Source organism: Balaenoptera acutorostrata, chromosome 4 (assembly GCF_949987535.1).
Source record: "Balaenoptera acutorostrata chromosome 4, mBalAcu1.1, whole genome shotgun sequence".
Taxonomy (NCBI): domain Eukaryota; kingdom Metazoa; phylum Chordata; class Mammalia; order Artiodactyla; family Balaenopteridae; genus Balaenoptera; species Balaenoptera acutorostrata.
The window spans coordinates 151,759,663-151,779,969 of record NC_080067.1 but is presented as its reverse complement, the minus strand read 5'-3'; the positions used below and the strand labels follow the sequence as shown (position 1 = coordinate 151,779,969).

Genomic DNA, 20,307 nt, shown 5'->3' with positions numbered 1-20,307 from the left:
CCAGTGGGAAATCACTGGATAAAACAGTAGGTATATTTTTAACAGGTATCAAGAGAGAACTTCTCAGAAAGGTCACAGCAATTCGCACTCCCACAATGTGCCGTTTCCCCACATCTTTGTCAGCGACGGATGTCGTAAGGGTTAGAATCTTGCCAATCTGACAGGAGAAAAATGGTTCACTAATTTGCATTCCCGTATCTGCTGGTGAGGCTGAACACACGTTACTGTTTATTGCCCATCCGTATGTCCTCTTCTTTGAATTTCTGTCCATTCTGTCCAGCTAAGGAGCCCCCCCAAGTGACCTGCAGAAAGCCCGGGTCAGCTGGAGGCCCCACCCTGGGCTGTGCTCGCCCCCCAGGCCACGGCCAGCTGGTCGCAATCCCTCTGCAGTGTTTTCATTTCTAGGGAGACAATCATAACCTGTTTTTCCTCCAGGTCTCCGATCTTGTAACCCCCACTCAAAGGTTATTCAAATGCTCTCCGGAGTTCTGTAGTATTTTATAATTACAAACGTATCTAGAGCTTTAACCCTTCCCAAGCTCACGTTCGCTGACGGTGGAGAGGAAGAGTGTCCCACTGTTGCCTCCAACGTATCTAGAGCTTTAACCCTTCCCAAGCTCACGTTCGCTGACGGTGGAGAGGAAGAGTGTCCCACTGTTGCCTCCAACGTATCTAGAGCTTTAACCCTTCCCAAGCTCACGTTCGCTGACGGTGGAGAGGAAGAGTGTCCCACTGTTGCCTACAACGTATCTAGAGCTTTAACCCTTCCCAAGCTCACGTTCGCTGACGGTGGAGAGGAAGAGTGTCCCACTGTTGCCTCCAAAGGGTTGGCGCCAGTTACTAAATAAATCTTCCCTCCTTTGAATTGTCCTGAATCGTTTCTAGACGCCCCTCTCGTACACCGTTGGGCCTTCCACGCCGTCCACCAACACCCTCCGGTTGGGACTATCAAGTGCACACGAGCGGGTTGAACACCATGAAGGCCAGGCCTTTCTCACTGGTGCCCCTTCCCAAAAATGTACTGGCTACTTGCAGAACTTTTCTCCTTCAAGTGGGTTATTACTTCCAATGCCAGGTTTCAGGAAAATTAAATCAGTCACTGGTATTCAGAATGGACTACATTTTGTTCACAAATTTGGAAACTACTACTTTTATGATATTAAATTTTTCCATTTAGGATATTGGTATATTTCTTCATATTTTAGGGTCTTGGTTATTTCTTTCAAACGGACTGCATGATCCTAACATAGGTCCTGTGGCTTTCTTGCTAAATGTATTAAAAACATTTGATAGTTTATTGCCATTACGAACGTGAGTTGTTTTATAAACAGAAATATTGCCAGAGAAAACTTATTGATTCTTGCATACTTGTCTTCTATCAAACCAAAGTTCTTACTAATTCTAATAGCTAAGTAAGGAGTCACCTAGGTTTTCAAGGTATCAAATAACAGCACCTGTGCAAGGATGGCATGCTGTGCTCTCTAACCCTCGCCTGCCTTGTCTGTCTGTGACGCTGCACAGGCACTGGCCACCCCGACGGAGGGCCTGGGAGTGGCATGGCGGGCATGGCTGCCCCTGAGGAAAGGAAGTACGTACGATGGCACATGGACGCCTCGTTGGACAGCTGCTGTTGATGCCTGGCAAATGGGCTTCAAGATGTTGTTTTTAATAGTTTCCTCCAACTGTACTCAATTTTCCTTGTTTTTGTTTTATTTTGGATGGATGAATGTCAGTACATAAAGCACCTCCTCAGTATTCTTCTTGTTACTGATTTATTGTAAAATATATCATACCGATACAGGCAGAATAAAGCATGTATTCAGTTCAAAAATTATTACACAGAAAAAAACTCAGTGTAACAACTGCAGCAGTTAAGAAATAAACACTCATGTGCCTTAGAGCTCCTCGTGGCCCCTCCAATCTCACTCCACACACACGGAAACGCCACGCTCACTTCAGGGAAGACCACTTCCCTCCCCTTCTTTCTTTACCAGCTACAAAAAGGTTGAGAAGTGGCAGTTTGGTGGGTTTTTCAGTTTTACAGGCTATATTCCCGTGTAATCATTTTTTCACTCCCCGTTACGTTTATGAGACTCATCCTTGCTGACACACGTGTGCATCCTGCTGATGGACGTTTGAGCACTTGGCAGTTGAGGGAAAACAATGAACACTCTTGTGCATGGAACAAGGCCAGGGTGCAGGCACCCAGAGCTTCTCCAGGGCATGCGTGTCCCTGAAGGAGAGCTGCCAGCTGCCTCTGCACCTCTGCAACTCTGCCAGGTCCCACAAGCTGTGCACACCCGTCTGAATCCTCTCCAACAACCCAAGGTGGGTCACAGTTTAACGTGCATCTCTCTGACTGCTACCAAGCTTAGGTAAGTATCTTTTCGTTTGCTTGCTGGCTATTAGGGTTTCCTCCAATAAAATACTTACTCAAGTCTTTAGCCCAATTTCCTACTGGGCTTTTTAAAAAATCATGTTGGGGGACCTTCTGGCTCTTTAAAGTTTAAATTAATTAAAATTAAATTAAAAATTCAGTCTCTCAGTCACACCACCACACTTCAAGTGCTCAGGAGCCACACGTGGCAAGTGGTCAGTGTACCGGACAGTGGAGCTACAGACCATTCCCACTATCGCAAAGGGCTCTGCTGACACTGCTGCTTTATAGGCTCGGAAAACTAGTCCTTTTCCTGTTCTTTGTGCTAGGATTATCTCCTCCCACACTGTGGCTTGTCCTTAATCTCTTTATGGGGACTTTTGATAAAATAAAATTCTTAATTTTAACACACCCCGATTTACCAATTTTTTCCTTTACAGTTGCTGCTTTTTGGTACCTTTAGGGACTTGAGAAATCCCTCCTATTTAGAGACGGTGACAGTTTTCCTGTATGATCTTCCAAAGGTGCTATAATTTTTGCCTTTCTCATTTAGGCCCTTAACATCTGGTTTCTGTGGAGCTGGTTTCTGTGTCTTACGGAACTGTGCCAGCACCGGGAGCGGCAACACCACCTCCACCATAAGCCTGGTCTCCACAGCGGTGCGTGTCTGTCTGGGTCCATGTTCTGCTCTGTTAATCTAGCTGTCTTCCCTTGTGCCAAACCAGGCTGTCTTAATGACGACAGCTTGATATTAACTCTTCGTATCCTAATCAGCAAATCCTCCCACCTCATTCTTCTTTTTTTATCATATTTTGAATCCCTTGGCCCTTTAAACTTGTATATACATTTTTTTTTTTAACTTTTCTTTTTTTTTGGCTGTGCTGCATACGGCACATGGGGTCTTACCTCCCTGACCAGGGATCGAACCCGCGCCCCCTGGAGTGGAAGGGCAGAGTCTTAACCACCGGCCTGCCAGGGAAGTCCCAAACTTGTATATAAATTTTAAAATTAGCTTGTTAAATTCCACCCCCAAAAACTCTGTTGAAACACTGAATGTGCACTCTACAGATCAATCTAAGGTGGGAAGAACTGACATCTTTATAATATTTGTTCCAAACCTAAGTAAGGAAATGTTCCTTACTAAAATCATAAAAATAATCATGGTCTATGATCATAAAAATAAAAGAAATCCTATTTGGGAATGAAATCTATACCAAACCAGAGATATATATTATACTCTATGCCTTTGGATTTTATAATTTAATAGTAGACACGTTATTTGCCCAGACCTTCTCAATAAAATATGAAACTACCAATGTCAAGCTCTAAAACCAAATTTTAGAACAGTTTGATGAGACGCACGCTGACCTTACCTTGAATGAGTGGTACATAACGTGCAAGCAGCTTTGCCCTTTTCTTTTCATATCCTTTTTGAGTGATGTCACCTAAAACAACAATGGAAAAATAGAATTACATTTCTTCTGAGGTTCCCAAAATTTTTTAATTAAAAATTCATTCATAATGGAAAAACTGGAAACACTTAGGTCCTTCAACTGGTGATTGGATAAAGAAAGCATGATGCATCCACACAATGGAACGCTTCTCAGCAGTAAAAAGGAACAAGCTATTGATAGACAACAATCTGGGTGGATCTCACACGCATATTGCTAAGTGACAGAAGCCAGACTCAAAAGGCTACATGCTGAATTATTCCAGCCACATGACACTCTGGAAAAGAGTCAGAACTGCAGACTCCGAGGCCACACCCCAGACTGACAGAATCTGAATCTGCATTTCACCAAGATCCCCAGGTGACTCTGTGCAGGTTCAAACTGTGGAAGTACTGGTGTAAGGGACCCACAGGAAACCAACCCTCGCAGGCCACGGGGTGTCCCTGGGCCAGCACTCGGGGAATAGGACATAAAGAAGAACAGCCTAAAAATGAATTAACCTACCCAGAGACGGGGCAGGAAATGTGTCTGCAGGGAAACACTTCTCAGTCTAAGCACACCAGCTGGTTTCCTGGACGACTCGGAGTGCTCAGGCAGATCCAGCATGTTTGGGAGACTTTATTTCGACCAGAAGCATGTATTACAGTGTCCACTAGTATCTTGCACTTTGGGTGAGTGGTCTTCAACAGAAATCTTCCAGTGCTCTGCAAGCCCTCCTGGCACCCCCTCCGCGCCCCTCCTGCCCCTGCCACCCGCCCACCCACCCCAAACAAACAGGCAAAGTGGTGAGGCCACTGCACAGAGCCTCCGCTTTGCGGACTGCGCACCCAGTCGGGCGCCCACGGAGCTGCTCCCGGTTGCCACCGACACCCTTGGACTCGGCCCTGGTCCGCACCTGACCCCCCACCAACCCCACCCAAAACTAGTCTACTGCCCTGTGGGCCTCTTAATTTGAATACGTTCTGCAGAACATATCCTGCCTTGTGTCCGTGTATTTTTACTTTACCTGAATGACACCAGATAATAAATCTCACTCTGTTGTCAATTCTTCACTAAGCACTTCGTCTTTCTCATCATCCGACCTGTGATGTAAGGAGCACACCTAATCCACTGCTGACTGCAGTGGCCCGTGGGCTGCGCTGTCCTCGTCTTACACTCACTGGACGTTCACAGACCCTGACTGGATCCAGGATACGATTGCATGATTTTGCTTATTGAGTTGCAACTCATTTGTTTTGTGAACAAATTTAAAGCACATGTGTTTTTTTCAACAATATCTACTAAAAAAATTGTTTCCTCCAGAACATATGAAAATATGTAATTAAGACAAATTTAAATGAAAACAATATTGCAACACTAAACTAAAACAGATAAATCCTCATTTTAAAGTAGAGCATTGGATTTTGAAGGATTTTTTTTTCAATTTTTTTAAAATTAATTTTTATTGGAGTATAGTTATTTACAATGTTGTGTTAGTTTCTGCTGTACAGCAAAGAGAATCAGTTACACATATACGTATATCCACTCTTTTTTAGATTCTATTTCCATATAGGTCATTACAGAGTATTGAATAAGGTTCCCTGTGGTATACGGTAGGTTCTTATTAGTTATCTATTTCATATACGGTAGTGTGTATACGTCAATTCCAATCTCAGGATATTTTAAAATTAAGTACTCATTTCCTAGAAACAATTTCTTCTCATGTTCTCATTTCAAATGAATGCTTACATGGTGAAGATACCAAGGAGCATTCAGAAAGGAAACGTGCTAACTCCCAGTTTGGGGCCCATATCCTGAAAGCTGTCCAAACCAACTGAATATAACCAGCTACACATTTTCACGTGTAACCAGTTAGCATGTTTTCAAGTATCCAATGTAGACACCAACCTGACACGCCTCTGAATGCGAAGCTTCCAGCCACAGACAGCAAAATGGAATCCAAAACAGACTCCAGGGCAAAACTAATGAACTAATAAAGGGACTCACATCCAAGGTTTCTGACCCCAGGTTCGGTAAACACTAAAGAGACAGACAGCAGACCAAGCTCCTCAGCCTGCGGCACAGAACCGGGAGACCCTGGCCGCCAGCCAGAGGGAATCCCAGACACAGAGGAGGTCTCCCCGGGGTGGGCACCCAGGCCCCGGGGCAGTTCCGGAAACACATCAGGCCACCTGCAGGAGGTGCCTCTCTGGTGGCCTGTGGGCAGCTGTTCCCACTAGTGCTCCAGGCAGGGCCACCACGTGTGGCTCGGGTTGGCCTCCACGGCCACAGACCAAATTCACTTCGGACTATAAAGGCAAAACCCCGAATGCTATCATCATGTCTCTACCTCAGCAACACAATTTCTAAAGACCTATTCTTGAAGGCACTCAACAACTCCTTAAGGTCACGGGAACGAGGACAGGCGGTGCACATTACATGTAACAACAAAGTATGTGAGAAAACCTACCTGTCCATGAAAACAAGTAGGAAGAAGTGAATGTGCTGCCATACATCACTACTACAGGATACTGTGAGTCCTAAAAAATACTCTGGTACTTGGGCTGGGGGGGTGGGGAAGGGGTGGGTATCACTTACACGGGCTTCATGACATCCTACTGAGTAAAAACAGCAAGCTGAAAAACAATGTACATACAAAATGATGTAATTCTGATAAAAATAAATAAATAAAACTATATTCACATGCATGTAGGTATATATATTTCTGTATGTGCACAAAATGTCTGGAGGGGTACCCAACAAATTATTAGTAGTGGTTACCCCTAGGAAGTGATTTATTTATTTGGCTTGGGGTGGGTGTTAGATTTCGCTTTTTACTTCATGCACTTTTGAACTCGTTAAATCTTTTAACACAATAATCATATAATCTTTCGTAATTAAGAATATATGGAATATGGTTTGATAATGTACTATGGCTATATAAGATGTTATTGTGGGAAACTGAATGAATTCTATGTACTATTTTTGCAATTTTTTATGAGATTAAAATTATTCCAAAATTAAAAGTTAAAATATACGTGAGAGAGACTATGTAAAATTGGTGTTATTTCTTTTTTAAATGTTTGATAAATTTTGTCAGTGAAACCATCTGGGCTTGTAGATTTATTTTCCAGATTTTTTTTTTCCTTCTCTCTTTTGCTTTATTTTACTTTTTTTAGAGCAGTTTAAGGGTCACAAGCAAAACTGAGGGCAAGGCACAGAGAGTTCCCATCCATCCCCTGCCCCGCACGTGCACAGCCTCTCCCAGCATCACCATCTGCCGCCAGAGTGGCACATGTGTCACAGACAATGAGCTACACTGACATGTCATCGCCACCCAAAGCCCACAGGGCTCACTCTTGCTGTCACACGTTCCATGGGCTTGGACCACCGTATAATGACATGCATCTATCATTACGCTACCATACAGAGTACTTCACGGCCCTAAAAATCCTCTGTGCGCTGCCTATTCATCCCTCTCGCCACCCCCTGAACCCCTGAACCCCTGGCAACCACTGATCTTTTTTACTGTCTCCATAGTTTTCCAGAATAGTTGGAATCAGTAGCCTTTTCAGATTGATTTCTTTTACTGAGTAACGTGCATTTAAGATTGTTCCATGCCTTTTCTTGGCTTGAGAACTCATTTCTTTTTTTTTTTTTTTTTTTTTTAATTTTTTTTTTTTTTTTTTTTTATTTATTTATTTATTTATTTTTGGCTGTGCTGGGTCTTCGGTTCGTGCGAGGGCTTTCTCTAGTTGCGGCAAGTGGGGGCCACTCTTCATCGCGGTGCGGGGACCGCTCTTCATCGCGGTGCGCGGGCCTTTCACTATCGCGGCCCCTCCCGTTGCGGGGCACAGGCTCCAGACGCGCAGGCTCAGCAGCTGTGGCTCACGGGCCCAGCTGCTCCGTGGCATGTGGGATCTTCCCAGACCAGGGCTCGAACCCGTGTCTCCTGCATTAGCAGGCAGATTCTCAACCACTGCGCCACCAGGGAAGCCCGAGAACTCATTTCTTTTTAGTGCTAAATAATATTCCATTGTCTCAATGTACCAGTTTATTTATCCATTCAACTACTGAAGGACATCCATCTTGGTTGCTCCCAAGTTTGGGCAATCATGAATAAAGCCCCGATAAACAGCCACGTGCAGGTTGCTTTCAAACATCCCTTGGTGAGATGAAACCACACCATGGTATGATGCACACTGGATGCTCGTGACCAGACGCAGAACACTCCTGCAGCTGAAAGGAGAACTTCAATAGCATCCCCTCCAGGGTCTCCCAACTTTTCAGCTGCACAGCTTCCGCTCGAACTCTTCTGAGGAATGTGAGTGAGAAACTGTGCTGCTGAGGCAGAGGCGGGCCTGCCCTCTGGGCACCCCTGCCTCCCAATGGAGTGGCGTGGCAGACTCTGGAAACCAGTGGAAAAGGCACCCTCTCCTCCCCAGCGCAGTGGCTCCCCCCGCCTCAGTCCTGCCTCCCCCCTCCCGCCCCGACCTTGCTCACTGTGCCGACCAACCTTTCTGACTTTCCAGAATCTAGACTGCTGTCAATTTCCTTTCAATCTTTAAAACCGCTACCATTTCCGTGACATCTGGGGAAGGAGAGTCATCTTCACCTGATGACTGGTCACGCATACTGACCTAGAAAATCCTCCGCCCCAAGTAAATGCTCCCTGGCTTGAAACCCTCTCCGGCCTCAGGGCACAGAGGCCCACACCCCTGCTTCTGCTCCTGCTGTGCTGCCTTCCTTCTTCAGTCTCCCCTGTGGTCTCCTCGCTCTGCCTTTCCCTCTGGGGTTTGAGTTCCTCAAGGGTTTGTCCTAGGCCTTCTTTGCATTTTTCAGTTCTCCATATGGGGCAACTGTTATACCAATGACTTCCAAATTTCTACATCCAGACTAGCCCTTTCTAGAAAGTGCCAGTCCTACACATCCAAATGTTCCCTGGACACCATCCCTCGGATCTCCCAGAGGCGCCTCACACTCAACAGGTGTGAAGCAGACGTGTTCTTTCTGTGTCCCACATCTTCAATGAAGAGACCCATCACCTCCCCGGCATTCATTTCAGAAACTCGGGAGTCATCCTCCGACGTGCACCTCTTCACACCAAGGCTGCTGCTTCTATTTCAGAGCGTTCTCCCCAGCCCACTGGCTCCGCCTCCACCCAGGCCAGCACGGCCTCCTGCCCTGGAGCACCTCCCGCCCTGGAGCATCTCCTGCCCTGGAGCGCCTCCCGCCCTGGAGCACCTCCTGCCCTGGAGCACCTCCTGCCCTGGAGCATGGCAGCACACTCTTCAACGTTTCTGCGCCCAACGTCACACTCATCCAAACCACTCTCTGCACGCCACCAGAAAAATCATTCTAAATCTGAGAGAGAAGTAAAGAGAGACAGACAGAGATCACACAGGAATATTTCAATTGCTGCTTAATGCCTTAAAACCCTGCCAGCTCCATCATTTGTTAAGGAAGACCTGCTTAAAATAAAGCACCCAAGGGTAACCACTCCCTTAGCCCTTCTTTAAAAACAGAAAATTGGCCATCTCTCTTTTCAAGATTTTGTGGGTTCTTGAATGCACACACTCATTTTAATCTTCTCCCCACCGCTGAGAGCTGAGGTAGAAGACTGCATAAGGTATACGTTGATGGCATTACTCTTTTTTAATACAATGCCTTTAGCAGACCATACACTTTGCTGTGTTGTCCAATACAACAGCCACTAGCCATATGTGGCTATTTAAATTTTCATTAATTAAAAGTAAATTAAATGACTATTTAGTTCCCCAGGCCCACTAGCCACATTTCAAGTGCTTAATGCCACATGTGGCCAGTGGCTACCACACCGGACAGCACAAAACATTTCCACTACCACAGAAAGTTCTACTGTGCCTGCCACCTCACACCCACAACACCCACCGGGCTGTAGGCAGCATGTGACTTTGTTCCAACACTGGTCTAGACTCCCGAGTCCGGTCCAAATTCCTCTCTGGCACGCATAAATCCTCCCGTGAGCGAGCCCCGTGCTTCCAACCTGCTCTCCCGCCACCGGCCGGGGGACGCTGTCTGGACGCCCAGCCCACTCAGCTCTGGCTCATCCTCCTTTTGTCCAGCATGTTCTTCCGTGTTCCTCTGCTCCATCCTCCTCACACATGCCTTCAAAGCAAAGCTGGAAGAATCTTTCTTTCCTGCTCGCCTGGTCCTGACCATCACTCCCCTGTAGCGCCGACTGGGTCCTGCACACACTTCACCATGCTGCCGGTTCACGTGTCTGTCAGCCCCACTAGGTCATGAGCCTTTTTACTCAGTCTGCTGAAGGCTGCTGAAAGACAGGATGACACGCTGAGGGTCTTGGTCTGCTCGGGCTGGTATACCGAAATGCCACAGGCTGGGTGGTCTAAACAACCGTTCTGGAGGCTGGACGTCTGAGATCCAAGTGTCGCAGCAGGGCTGGTCCCTCCCGCGGCCTCTCTCTTCGTGTGCAGACAACCGCCCACCTGGGTCCTCACGTAGTCTTTCCTCTGTGTGTGCGTGTCTCTCTCTCTCTCTTATAAGGACACCGCTCCTACGGGATTAGGGACCCACCTTTAGGACCTCATTTAACCTTAATCACCTCCTTAAAGAAATATAGTCACACTGGGGGTTAGGGCTTCAACATATGAATTTTGGGGGATACAGTTCAGTCCATAGCACCAAGATTATCTGACGATGAGATAAGAATCTCTATTTCTATAACATTTCTATGACCTTCATTTCAAAACGATCCTAGTTTTAGTGTTTCCTAGCTGTTTCCTGAAAGGCTAATCCTTAGCCTCCTTCATCTTTAGAAGTAACCTAAAGACACAAACCCATGAGTTATGGAGGAACTTACTAGGACATGCTCTTTTGAGTTGCCTGTTTTCAACAAGCATAAGCATGCCTTTTGACGTTTCAGATACTCAGTTTAAAGGTTCTCTACCAAAGACCCTGTAGAAAATTTCTGAAGTCTGAAAGGGAATAAAAGTTCTTTCTGTTTCCAAAATGGTATCTTAAATCACGCATAGCCAGTGTAGACTGAAGGAACAGGATCTCTATTCTCTCCTTACGGCTGAGTGACACAAAGCCAAGTCTGAATGGAAACCCCTGAGTGACCACTGTCCCCCAGCGATTACTTGAAGTGCTGCCCCAAGAATCCAGGAACTCTCAAAACACAGGCCATTCATTTCCTGTGTGAAAAGTGGGAAGGGAGCCCTTGGGGGGCATCACTCCAAAAGATTCTTCATCAACAGATGACAGAGGTAACAATTTTTAGATGTTTCCTTCCCTGACCACAGAGGTTTTTCTTTGCCAAATAGTACATAACTTCCTAGTCATTTTAATACGAAAGTACAACACCAGAAATGTTAGATAACTTAAGGGTATAAAGACTGATCCACAAGGATTATGCTGGTCTCACTCAGAAGCAAGCTCACTGCAAACAAAATGCTACAGGAAGAGTCCGTCTTAAGGATGTACCAGCAGTACGTTTCCCACTCCCACCGCCCTGCTTCCTTCCCCCCCTTTCCTCGGCCGTGTCATCGCAGAGTGACTAAATGCTTTGTAGGCGTTCATTTTATATTAAATAAATGGTGCATATCATGTCAGTTAAAAGATGAAAGAGAGAGGTGTCTTCAAAATTACAAGCCTCTGGGACTTTCCAACTACAAGGACGGGGCACTCACCCTGGAGCCCGACGATGACACCTGCGGGGACGCCCCATGGGGGTGCGGGCCGCGTCGGCAGGCAGGGACTCCACCCCCGGCTCCCGCTCCACGAGGACTCTCCACCCCAGCAGACCAGTGCCCCCGCCCCGCTCTCTTTCCAGACTCTAAGTCCTGCATGTATACTGATCTCACTTTGCGAGACTGAAGGTCAAAGGAGGGCAGGGAACTGAATGACCACAGAGGCTGCCACGAGTGCACGACCCCGACCCACACGCCCGGGCTGAGGCCTGTGCCAGGCAGCTGCCCCCAGAAGGGCACTGTGCCCCGACACACCCGCTCCTTCCTGCCCGCCAGCCGAGGAAGGGGCCTGGCCAGACCGGCCAGTGCCGAGCAGGACGGCAGTCACTCTCTCCCAGGTGCTGCGACTGCCGAGTGGGAGACAGGACCCTCACCTCTCCATCCCGCGTCCTGGCCCGTGCGTCACGCGGGAAGCATTTACTGCACAGGGTAACAGGCACGCCCCTCCCAGTCATCCCAACACAGCGGAACGATGGAGCAGACTGGCTGGTGTCCCCACCCTCACTCACCACCCCACTCTCTGCCTTCAGCCACATCCTAGGCAACCAGTTCACTGCGGGGACAGAGACCCGGCTCGAGGCCCCTGTCAGACCACGGCCCTCCTCCACGGAGCCCCACCCCCAGGATAAACACTGATCCTGCGGAGGCACGAGGGGCCCTGGGGAATCTCGTCCAGCCCCTGCTCACCCCCCTCTGCTCCGCGCGCACACACACACACACACACACGCACACACGGGACAGTCCTCACCTGCCCTGGGGCCTCCCCACCTGCAGAGCCCTCCCCGCAAACAGACCTCCCAGAAATGCAGTTTCTCCCTGGATTCAAATGCCCTCCTCGGGGAGGCCTTCCTTGCCCACCCTGGTGAAAACTGCAGCCTCCCCACCCCAAATCTACAAGTGTTTGCTCCCCGTCCCTCTTCGCTCCCGGTTTCTCTCAATGCACTTATCAAAATCTAATGTTCCGTATGTTTCTATTCAGCTGGCCGTCTGCTCCCCCCACTGAGGACGCACGTCTGTGACGGCAGAAACTTCTGTCCTGTAACATCTCCAGGCGGCCGCCTCACACACGCGTCACGGCCCGAGTGTTCGGGGAGCCCTTCTGCGAATAGAGGAACGGCCACGCTTGCCCTCAGCCCGGCCCTCCCCGCCCTCTCCCATCTCACGGGGCACACGCAGCAAATCCTGGCGCTCAGTTCTGACTCCTGGCCATCCTCCAGTGACAGCGACAGCGACAGCGATGCCCTCGGTCCTGTTCCGGACCCGCCTCAGCCCCAGACGCGCCTCAGCCCCGCGGCCGCCGCCCTGCATCCAACCACGTGCTGCCCGCAGCGCCTGCCCCGCAGCTGGCCTCTGGCTCACTCTCCCTCCTCCCAGCAGCCGGTGAGTCTTTAAGGGCACCAGTGGTCAGAGCAGCAAGACCTCCAGCGGCTCCTCATCACACCGGGCGCAGAAGCCCAGGGCCCAGCACACCCGCCCGGCCAGCCCCGGGCCGCCTTCCTGGCCCGTCTCCCAGGGCCTGCCCCCCGCGCCACGACTCACCAGGCTCCCCCCTCTGCGGCCCCGGCCCAGCCAGCCCGCCAGGCTCGACTGCTCCCTCCCCGGCCACAGGGACGGCTCCTCCTGACCCCGATTTGCCTGCCCAGAGGCATCTCCTGACCCCCAGTCTGAGGTTACCTCCCCAAAGTCCCAACCTCCCTTTGTCTGCCAGGCGTTAACAGAAGGCAAATGGACAGAGCAAACGGCGCCTTTCTTTACGACAGAGCCTGGAAGTGTAACAGGTCAACGGACACGGCCGATACTTGAGCGGCTCTGGTGACTGAGACACCGAGGAGAGCAAGGTGGGCTCGGCCCCTGCTCTCGTGAAGCATCACGATGGACAGCTAAGCCAGAGCCGGCCACGGCCAAGGGAGTCCTGAGAAGAGCAAACAGTTCAATTCAGTACACGCTGACCACCAACTGCATGCCAGGTACAACCTCGAAGGGCGGACCATCGACAAGGGAGACAGACACGTAAACCAGAACACCAAATAAACCAGCCCTCCCAACACGGGTCTAAACCGGTGACCCTGTAGGCAGTTCAGGTCCTCCAAGAAGCAGACATCGTGACAGGATCAGACGTGAAGAGATTTAGGTGGGAAAATGGGGAGGGCCCCGGAGGAGGCTGGCGAGCTGTCGGATGTGACTGCAGAAGGAAGAAGAAAGGCAGGCGGGTCGGGCAGGAAAAGTCCTAGACTCCAGGCAGCCCTAGGAAAGTTGCAGGCCACGTGGGGTCCTTGAGCCAAGGTCCCTGTCGGGAGTCACAGCCTCCCAGGCATGCGGCAGCTGCTGTACTCCTGCGGCAGGAGTCATGACCTCAGTTGTGGTCAGTGTGGACCCGGACCCCAGCAGGAGAGGCCCAGGGGGATCATGGCCACTGCGGCGCCGGATTAGACTGGAGTCTTGGAGCTCCACCCGGCGGGGCCGGACGCCCAGCGCACTCATCTCAGCCTCTTTTCCTCCTAGGAGTTCAGAGCAACAAAGACCACATCCTGGTTCAATGGCTCCCCGAGGCACAGGTCAGTCCTCCCAGGGCTTCACTGAATCTGAAAAACTATTATCAAAAAGTTAAGTATCCAAGCCAATTACGGAGGATTCTTGATTTAAAACTGAGAATAAGCACCATGCTTGGGTCACTCTTCTATTAATTCAGCAAGCGCTCAGTAAAACGCCTAAAATATGCTAGGCGCTGAGGACATGACGATGGGCAGATCAAACTTCCTCTGGAACTGCTCCCTATGAAGTGGCAAAGAAAAGCCAAACAAACAATAAACACAGAATTGGATAAATCCTGTAAGAATGTGCTAAAGGAAGTGCTAAAGGGACAAAAAGAGCAGGCACCTAACTTTGGGCAGGCTGTTCTCAGAGGAATGCAGAGCTTCAAAGAGAAAGTGAAGTTTAAACTTAAGTCTTCAAACGAAGGAAGGAATTCAACACGTACAGAGAGCTGGCAATGAACAGCACGTGCAAAGTTTTAGGATATTAATGGAAATCCTAGTATTGATATTCTTTTAAAAATTTACAAATCAAAATTCTTTAAAAAGACAACTGCACTAGGATGATTTACTATAGAAAGAAAAAAATTCTAAAGGGAATACACCTGAATCATGATAATGGATTCTGCGTAAAGTGGGATGGACGTACAAGCAGCTAATCAGTAAGTACAGTTTTTAAAGATTTTCAAACACGTCTTTTATAAATTGAAACATCTGATTGCCCTTAAAAATATAAACAGAAATCACATTATACCAGGCAACAGCTAAAAAAATGTTACACAAGGTAAAAGAAATACCCGTTGACATCTAGGTATCTCCTTAAAAGCTCTGTTAGTGTTGCGTGGTCTGCTAGTTCTCAAAGGTGTTGCCCTCAAGAACCCTTCACACTCTTAAAAATTATTGAGGACCCCAAGGAGCTGTTGTTTCTTTGTGAGTTATCAATGTTTACCATATTAGCAACTGAAACGATGCAATTTTTTAACATTTAATTAATTTTAAAAATTTTATAATAAACCTACCATGTTAACATAAGTAATATTTTAAATTAAAAAAATAATAGATTTCCAAAGCATTTAGTGAGTACAGGTATTGTTTTACTTTTACAAGCGTCCTTAATATCTGGCTTCTTAGAAGACAAGTGGATTCTCATATCTGCTTCAGCATTCAGCTGGCTGCAGGATATGTGGTTGAAGTCAATGAAGCAAATCCTGTCTATGAAGTCTATGAAGCAAAGCCTCACACACACGTGGGTTAGAAAAGGGAGGAGTATTTCAGCAGCCTTTTCAGATCACTGTGGACATTCTGCTTTGATACCACACCAAAACTAGGCAAGTGGTAGTTTCTTAAACGACAGTTGCAACGTAGAATCTAAAACCTTGTCAATGAACTTTTCGTACTGCAACTTTTCGTTGCAATCCATTGGTATATCTTTGAATGGATCTTTTACCCATGCACGAATTTGTAACATGATACACTGTTCATCTGGAAAATGCTGGTTCACAGAATTACGCAGCTCTTCCTAACGTTGACACATTTCACTAAATAATATCAATAACTCACATTCATTAATATTGCCACTGATCCCATCAAAAAAAGTCTTTAAGTACTGAGAGGCTGTCAAGCTCATGGTAGCAGATAAAAGTTTTAAATTTTTATATTTTTGCTTGAAAGCACAAATATTATCATTGGCTACAATTTCTGACAATTGTTCTTCATTTCTCAGAAAACGTCCACCAAATACCCAGCTCTGAGTAACTGCAGCTTGTCTGTCACTCACTTTTTCAAGTAAAAATCACGCTCCACACCAAACGTGGCCTGTTTGTTCTGCAGCACAAACTGCATAACAGAGCTGTTCACAGGCCCTGGACCTCTCAGTGTGGCAGACGTGCTTTACGCACCTCCCATTCCTCATGAGGAGACCAGAACAAGTACTCAGGATTGAGATTTAAGAAAGTTAACTGTTACTGCTTCAGCAAGAAAGGATATGTCTAAGTCAAAGTGGCACTGTTTCTACTGCAAGTGGGGAGGTGGTGAAGAATGCACTGACTGTCAGTGTGATTTGGGGCCCTTCCCTCACAGTTTCTGCCAAGGCACCAGTAGTTTTATCCATCACTGCTCCTGTACCATCAGTACAAACATGGAAAACAGAAATGACGTCTTAGTATTATTATAAAAAAATAGTTTTCCCTCATAGGCCCCCAGCAACCGTCTTAGGGAGCCCGAGAGGTGTGTGAACCACTGTATGGGAACCACTGGAAGATTATTTCTAGAAGAAAACACAAGAAATGGATACCACAGGCCACGTTTGGGAAGACGCCAGAGGTAGGAGGGGTGCTCACTCCAGCCTACATTTCCTTTAAATTGTTTCGTTTCTCTGCAATGCGTATCTACATTCCTATTTTAATACAACATTGTGCAAAGCCTTATGACCGATGGAGAAACAAAGGTAAACCTGACCACTACAGCCAAAACCTTACCTAGCACCCAGCAGGTACTCAATAATTACTGAATGAATGGATATATATAAATAACAAACACAAAAAACAAAAGGTGGCAAGAACTCCAAAAGAGGGGGCAAGGTGATGAGAATTCTGAGAAAGCAGCCTCATCCGAGAGGACCAGGAAAGGGTCACATAAGACACTTGGGCGGGGCTTTGACAGATGAATGGAATTTGGACATGAGAACTTTAGTATACCACAGAATATTTAGGAAGCACAACAAACGTTTATCGATGTGAAGGCAATGTCAGGCTGTCATTCTGAAAACTAGGAATTATCAATATATCACAAATTTTAGAAATTAAAGACATTTAATGAGGAAAAACGCTTTTTGTGAAGAAGTCCCTTCCTCTACATCCACAAATGGAGCTTTTCCCCTTTCTGGTCAACTCCATCCAGGCTGGAGCCCCTGCACTATCAAACTGCATGAAAACAAGAAACAGACTGAAGTTAAAGCTACAGACTAGACCTATTAACCAGAATGAAAAAACAGGAGTGGGACAAATGTAACCTATTGTGTAGGAATTTCCTCTCTAAACCTCTGCAGGCAACTAAAACAAAGAACAAACTTCACACCATCACCCTTGGTTTTTTGTGGGGTTTTTTTTTCAGGTTTACAAAAAATTTATTTGCAACAACAGAGATTTCCCACACATCCCCTACTGTTTACATCTTGTATTACTGTGGTACGTACATTCTAACTGATGAATACAACTGATACGTTATCATAACTAAAGGCCGCAGCTAACATTAGGGCTCACTCTTTGTGTCGTACAATCTCTGGGTTTTGACAAACGTAGAATGACTTGTATCTACCTATCTACCATTACTGTATCGTACAGAGTAGTTACACTGCCCTAAAGATCCCCTGTGCCCACCCAGTCACCCTATCATCCTCGTTTCTAAAGCAGTTCAGCAGCAACAGCCCCAAGATACTGTACAGTACCGAAATTAGTTGTGAGGCATATCGAAGGTAATTTCAGACAGTAATAGGCACAGCATAAGTGTTTGGGAATTAATTCTTCTAAATAAAAATCAAGATTATACCTCTAATAACCTCATTTTCACCCACAGATGCTTTGAGGAGCCACATACGTGAATTCTCCTGAGTATTTCATGGGGTGGGGGGGGCTTCTAAGAAGAGTGAGGTTCTGTGTACCTCCACCCGTCACCCTCATCTTAATTTGAAGACCCCTAAGTCACGACGGGCAAAACAGCCAGGAAAGCTAGGCAGCAAGACCGCGGCTGTGCCTATTTCCCTCTGGAATGAGGAAGCCCACCAGCCTGCTCTATGGGGAGAGATGAGTGTCCAAAGACCAGAACCATCCCTGAGGATGAACCCCAATTTCAACAATCAGTGAGAACCCAGGGAGGATGCTGGAGAACAAGGCCACGTGCGAGTTATGAATAAAGGCAGGGGCGTACTGTCTACTAGTCAAGGCTGGGTACGGGATGAGGGGACATCGTGCAGGCCTCTCCAGGTTACCCTGGAGTCTGTCACTGACCCCCGTCTCCATGTGGGCAGCTTTTTGTCTGTGTTAAGCTCCCTCCTCCCTCCAACCTGCCTCGTATGATGTCATCTCGAAGTTTCAAGCAACTCCTCATCCAGACAAATGTGAGTGCCATGAAGGCACCCTATTCCAACTTGACTTTATTCTAACCTAGAAGTTTCTCTCAAACGGGGTGCGGGGGAGGAGGGGGGAGAGACACAGCACGAGGGCAAAGGGAGACCCACTTTCTACTTCTACTTGATGAAAATATAAAAATGATAATGACAATGACATGAACTTTGGTTGCTTTAGGAGCGTGCTTCATTAACAACACCTTCTACTTGATGAAAATATAAAAATGATAATGACAATGACACGAACTTTGGTTGCTTTAGGAGCATGCTTCATTAACAACACCTTCCTTTAATTACGCAAATAAAACCTTACCGGTGTGGGCATGGGACAGGCCAGGGCTCCTGCCTCCTTTGCTGCACTGCACTCCGCTGTCCCCTCCCCTCAACACTGTCTTCTCCTTCCTCAGCTTAAGCTACGTTTCCAGGCTCCTATCCACCTATGCGTAATCTTGTACCCTTCACCCAACTGTACATCCTCTACATGTGTCTAAAATGACAGCAGCATAAAAGGATTCAATAGAGATGCATTTCTTTTGTTGAAGTACTTGTCTTTATGTGTGTTCTGTCACACAAATCATGAAGCTCTCAATCTTATCTAACCATCAACTCCTAGAAAGAACTTCAACATCCAACCACAAAACAACAAGGAATTGAGGGAATAACTAATACACTGGAGCAGAAATTAGGAGCAATGTGCAAAAACATATTTGAACTTGTGTAAAATCTAAACGGCATCTACATGATTTTCCCCTCGATGAAGAACTATAACAAACTCAGGACAGCAGTTACTGTCAGAACCATCCCTAATCTGAGCTTTTCAGATTTTCCAGGAGCAGCTAATCACCAAGAAGTCTCAAATCCACCCTTTTCCAATTGCACTTCCATTTTAAAAAAAAATGCCACACGTCACAGAACGTTTAAAAATTTGGATGTTGAATTCAAAGCGGTTGCATGTAAATGCTGTATTATCTGTAAAACAAAGATAACGACGGAACCTACCTCCCGAAGGCTGGTGAGCAGTCAGTACAGTCCGGTGCATATTTATTAGACAGTGGTAACAAGTCACTACCCCAACCGGAGCGGAACTTGAACTGGGTTCAGACTATGGAGAAAATGGCTGCTGACAGTTGAAAACGCATTTAAGTGTCAAGAACAGTCAAGCATTTAGCTGCTTCTCTTCAAGGGCTACGAGGCCTCCCTGATCCCGGACAAGAACTAACTCTGTGCGCCGACAGCCACGCGGAGTTCAGGACACGAGCCTTGGGGTAACAGACGGAGGGGTAACGCCACCACGCCTCGGAGGCCTAATCACTCAGTCTACTTTAAACAAACAACCACTTATTGAATATGCTTTTTTAATTTTTAAAAGTTCCCTAAAAGGGGCTAACAACCTCGTTCGAAGTGTTCAGTGCTTTGCACCTGCTAAGGCATTAGGCTCATACGGGCCCCTAGAGGCAGGTGCTGCGACCACCCCGTCTGGGCCGGGCGGGGGTCCCGGGCCCGCGGAGGGTCGGGCGGGGGTCTGGGAGGAGGGCCGGGCGGGGGACCCGGGCGCCGGGACGCTCACCTTCCGACAGCTCCAGCTCCAGCTCGGCCAGGCTCTCCCGCACCTCGGCGGGTAACGGCACCGCCTCCAGCGGGCACCCGCGCTCGGCCATGGCCCCGCCGAAGGACGGCCGGTCGTCCGGCTCGCGCCGGGCGGGGTCGGGGTCTGGGTCGGGGTCGGGCCGGGCCGAGCCGAGGCGGCGGCACTGGCAGCGGCTACGTCGCTCCCCTCTGCCCGGCGACCCGCATCGGCCCGTGGGGATCGCAGGCGGCGGGCAGGGGCGCGGCCCCGGCGGCTCCACAGAGGCGCGGGCACGAGCACGGACGGCTCCTCCGGCGCCGCCACCGCCCCGCGCGCCCCCGACCGCCCAGCCGGCTCTGTACGGAGCGCGCGTGCGCGGCGGGAAGGGCGAGAGGGAGAGCGCGGCGAGTCGCCTGCCAGGTGGGAGGCCGGGCCCGCCCAGCAACACCAGAGGCTCGCTCCCATTGGCCGAGAGGCCGCGGCGAGGCCGCTCTGGGCTCCCATTGGGAGAGCGGGGAGAGCGTCACT

At 48.1% G+C, this 20,307-nt stretch overlaps 1 protein-coding gene across 11 annotated transcripts in view; it reads right to left on the bottom strand.

The window, feature by feature from the left end:
- DIP2A (disco interacting protein 2 homolog A) overlaps positions 1–20,124 on the bottom strand; it is a 91,760-nt gene extending 71,636 nt beyond the window's left edge. For 10 of the 11 annotated variants that reach the window (XR_009008080.1, XR_009008081.1, XR_009008082.1 and 7 more), the window contains exons 1-2: positions 19,780–20,124; positions 3,751–3,822 (exon numbers count right to left, since the gene is read on the bottom strand). Coding sequence is in view for 8 of the 11 variants with exons in the window: in XM_057544881.1 (XP_057400864.1) it covers positions 3,751–3,822; positions 19,780–19,870 (163 nt within the window). In the remaining 3 variants the exon portion in view is untranslated. Of the gene's footprint in view, positions 1–3,750; positions 3,823–19,211; positions 19,315–19,779 lie in introns of all 11 variants that reach the window. The other variant, XM_057544882.1, reaches the window with a different exon arrangement.
- Positions 20,125–20,307: the final 183 nt, after the last annotated feature.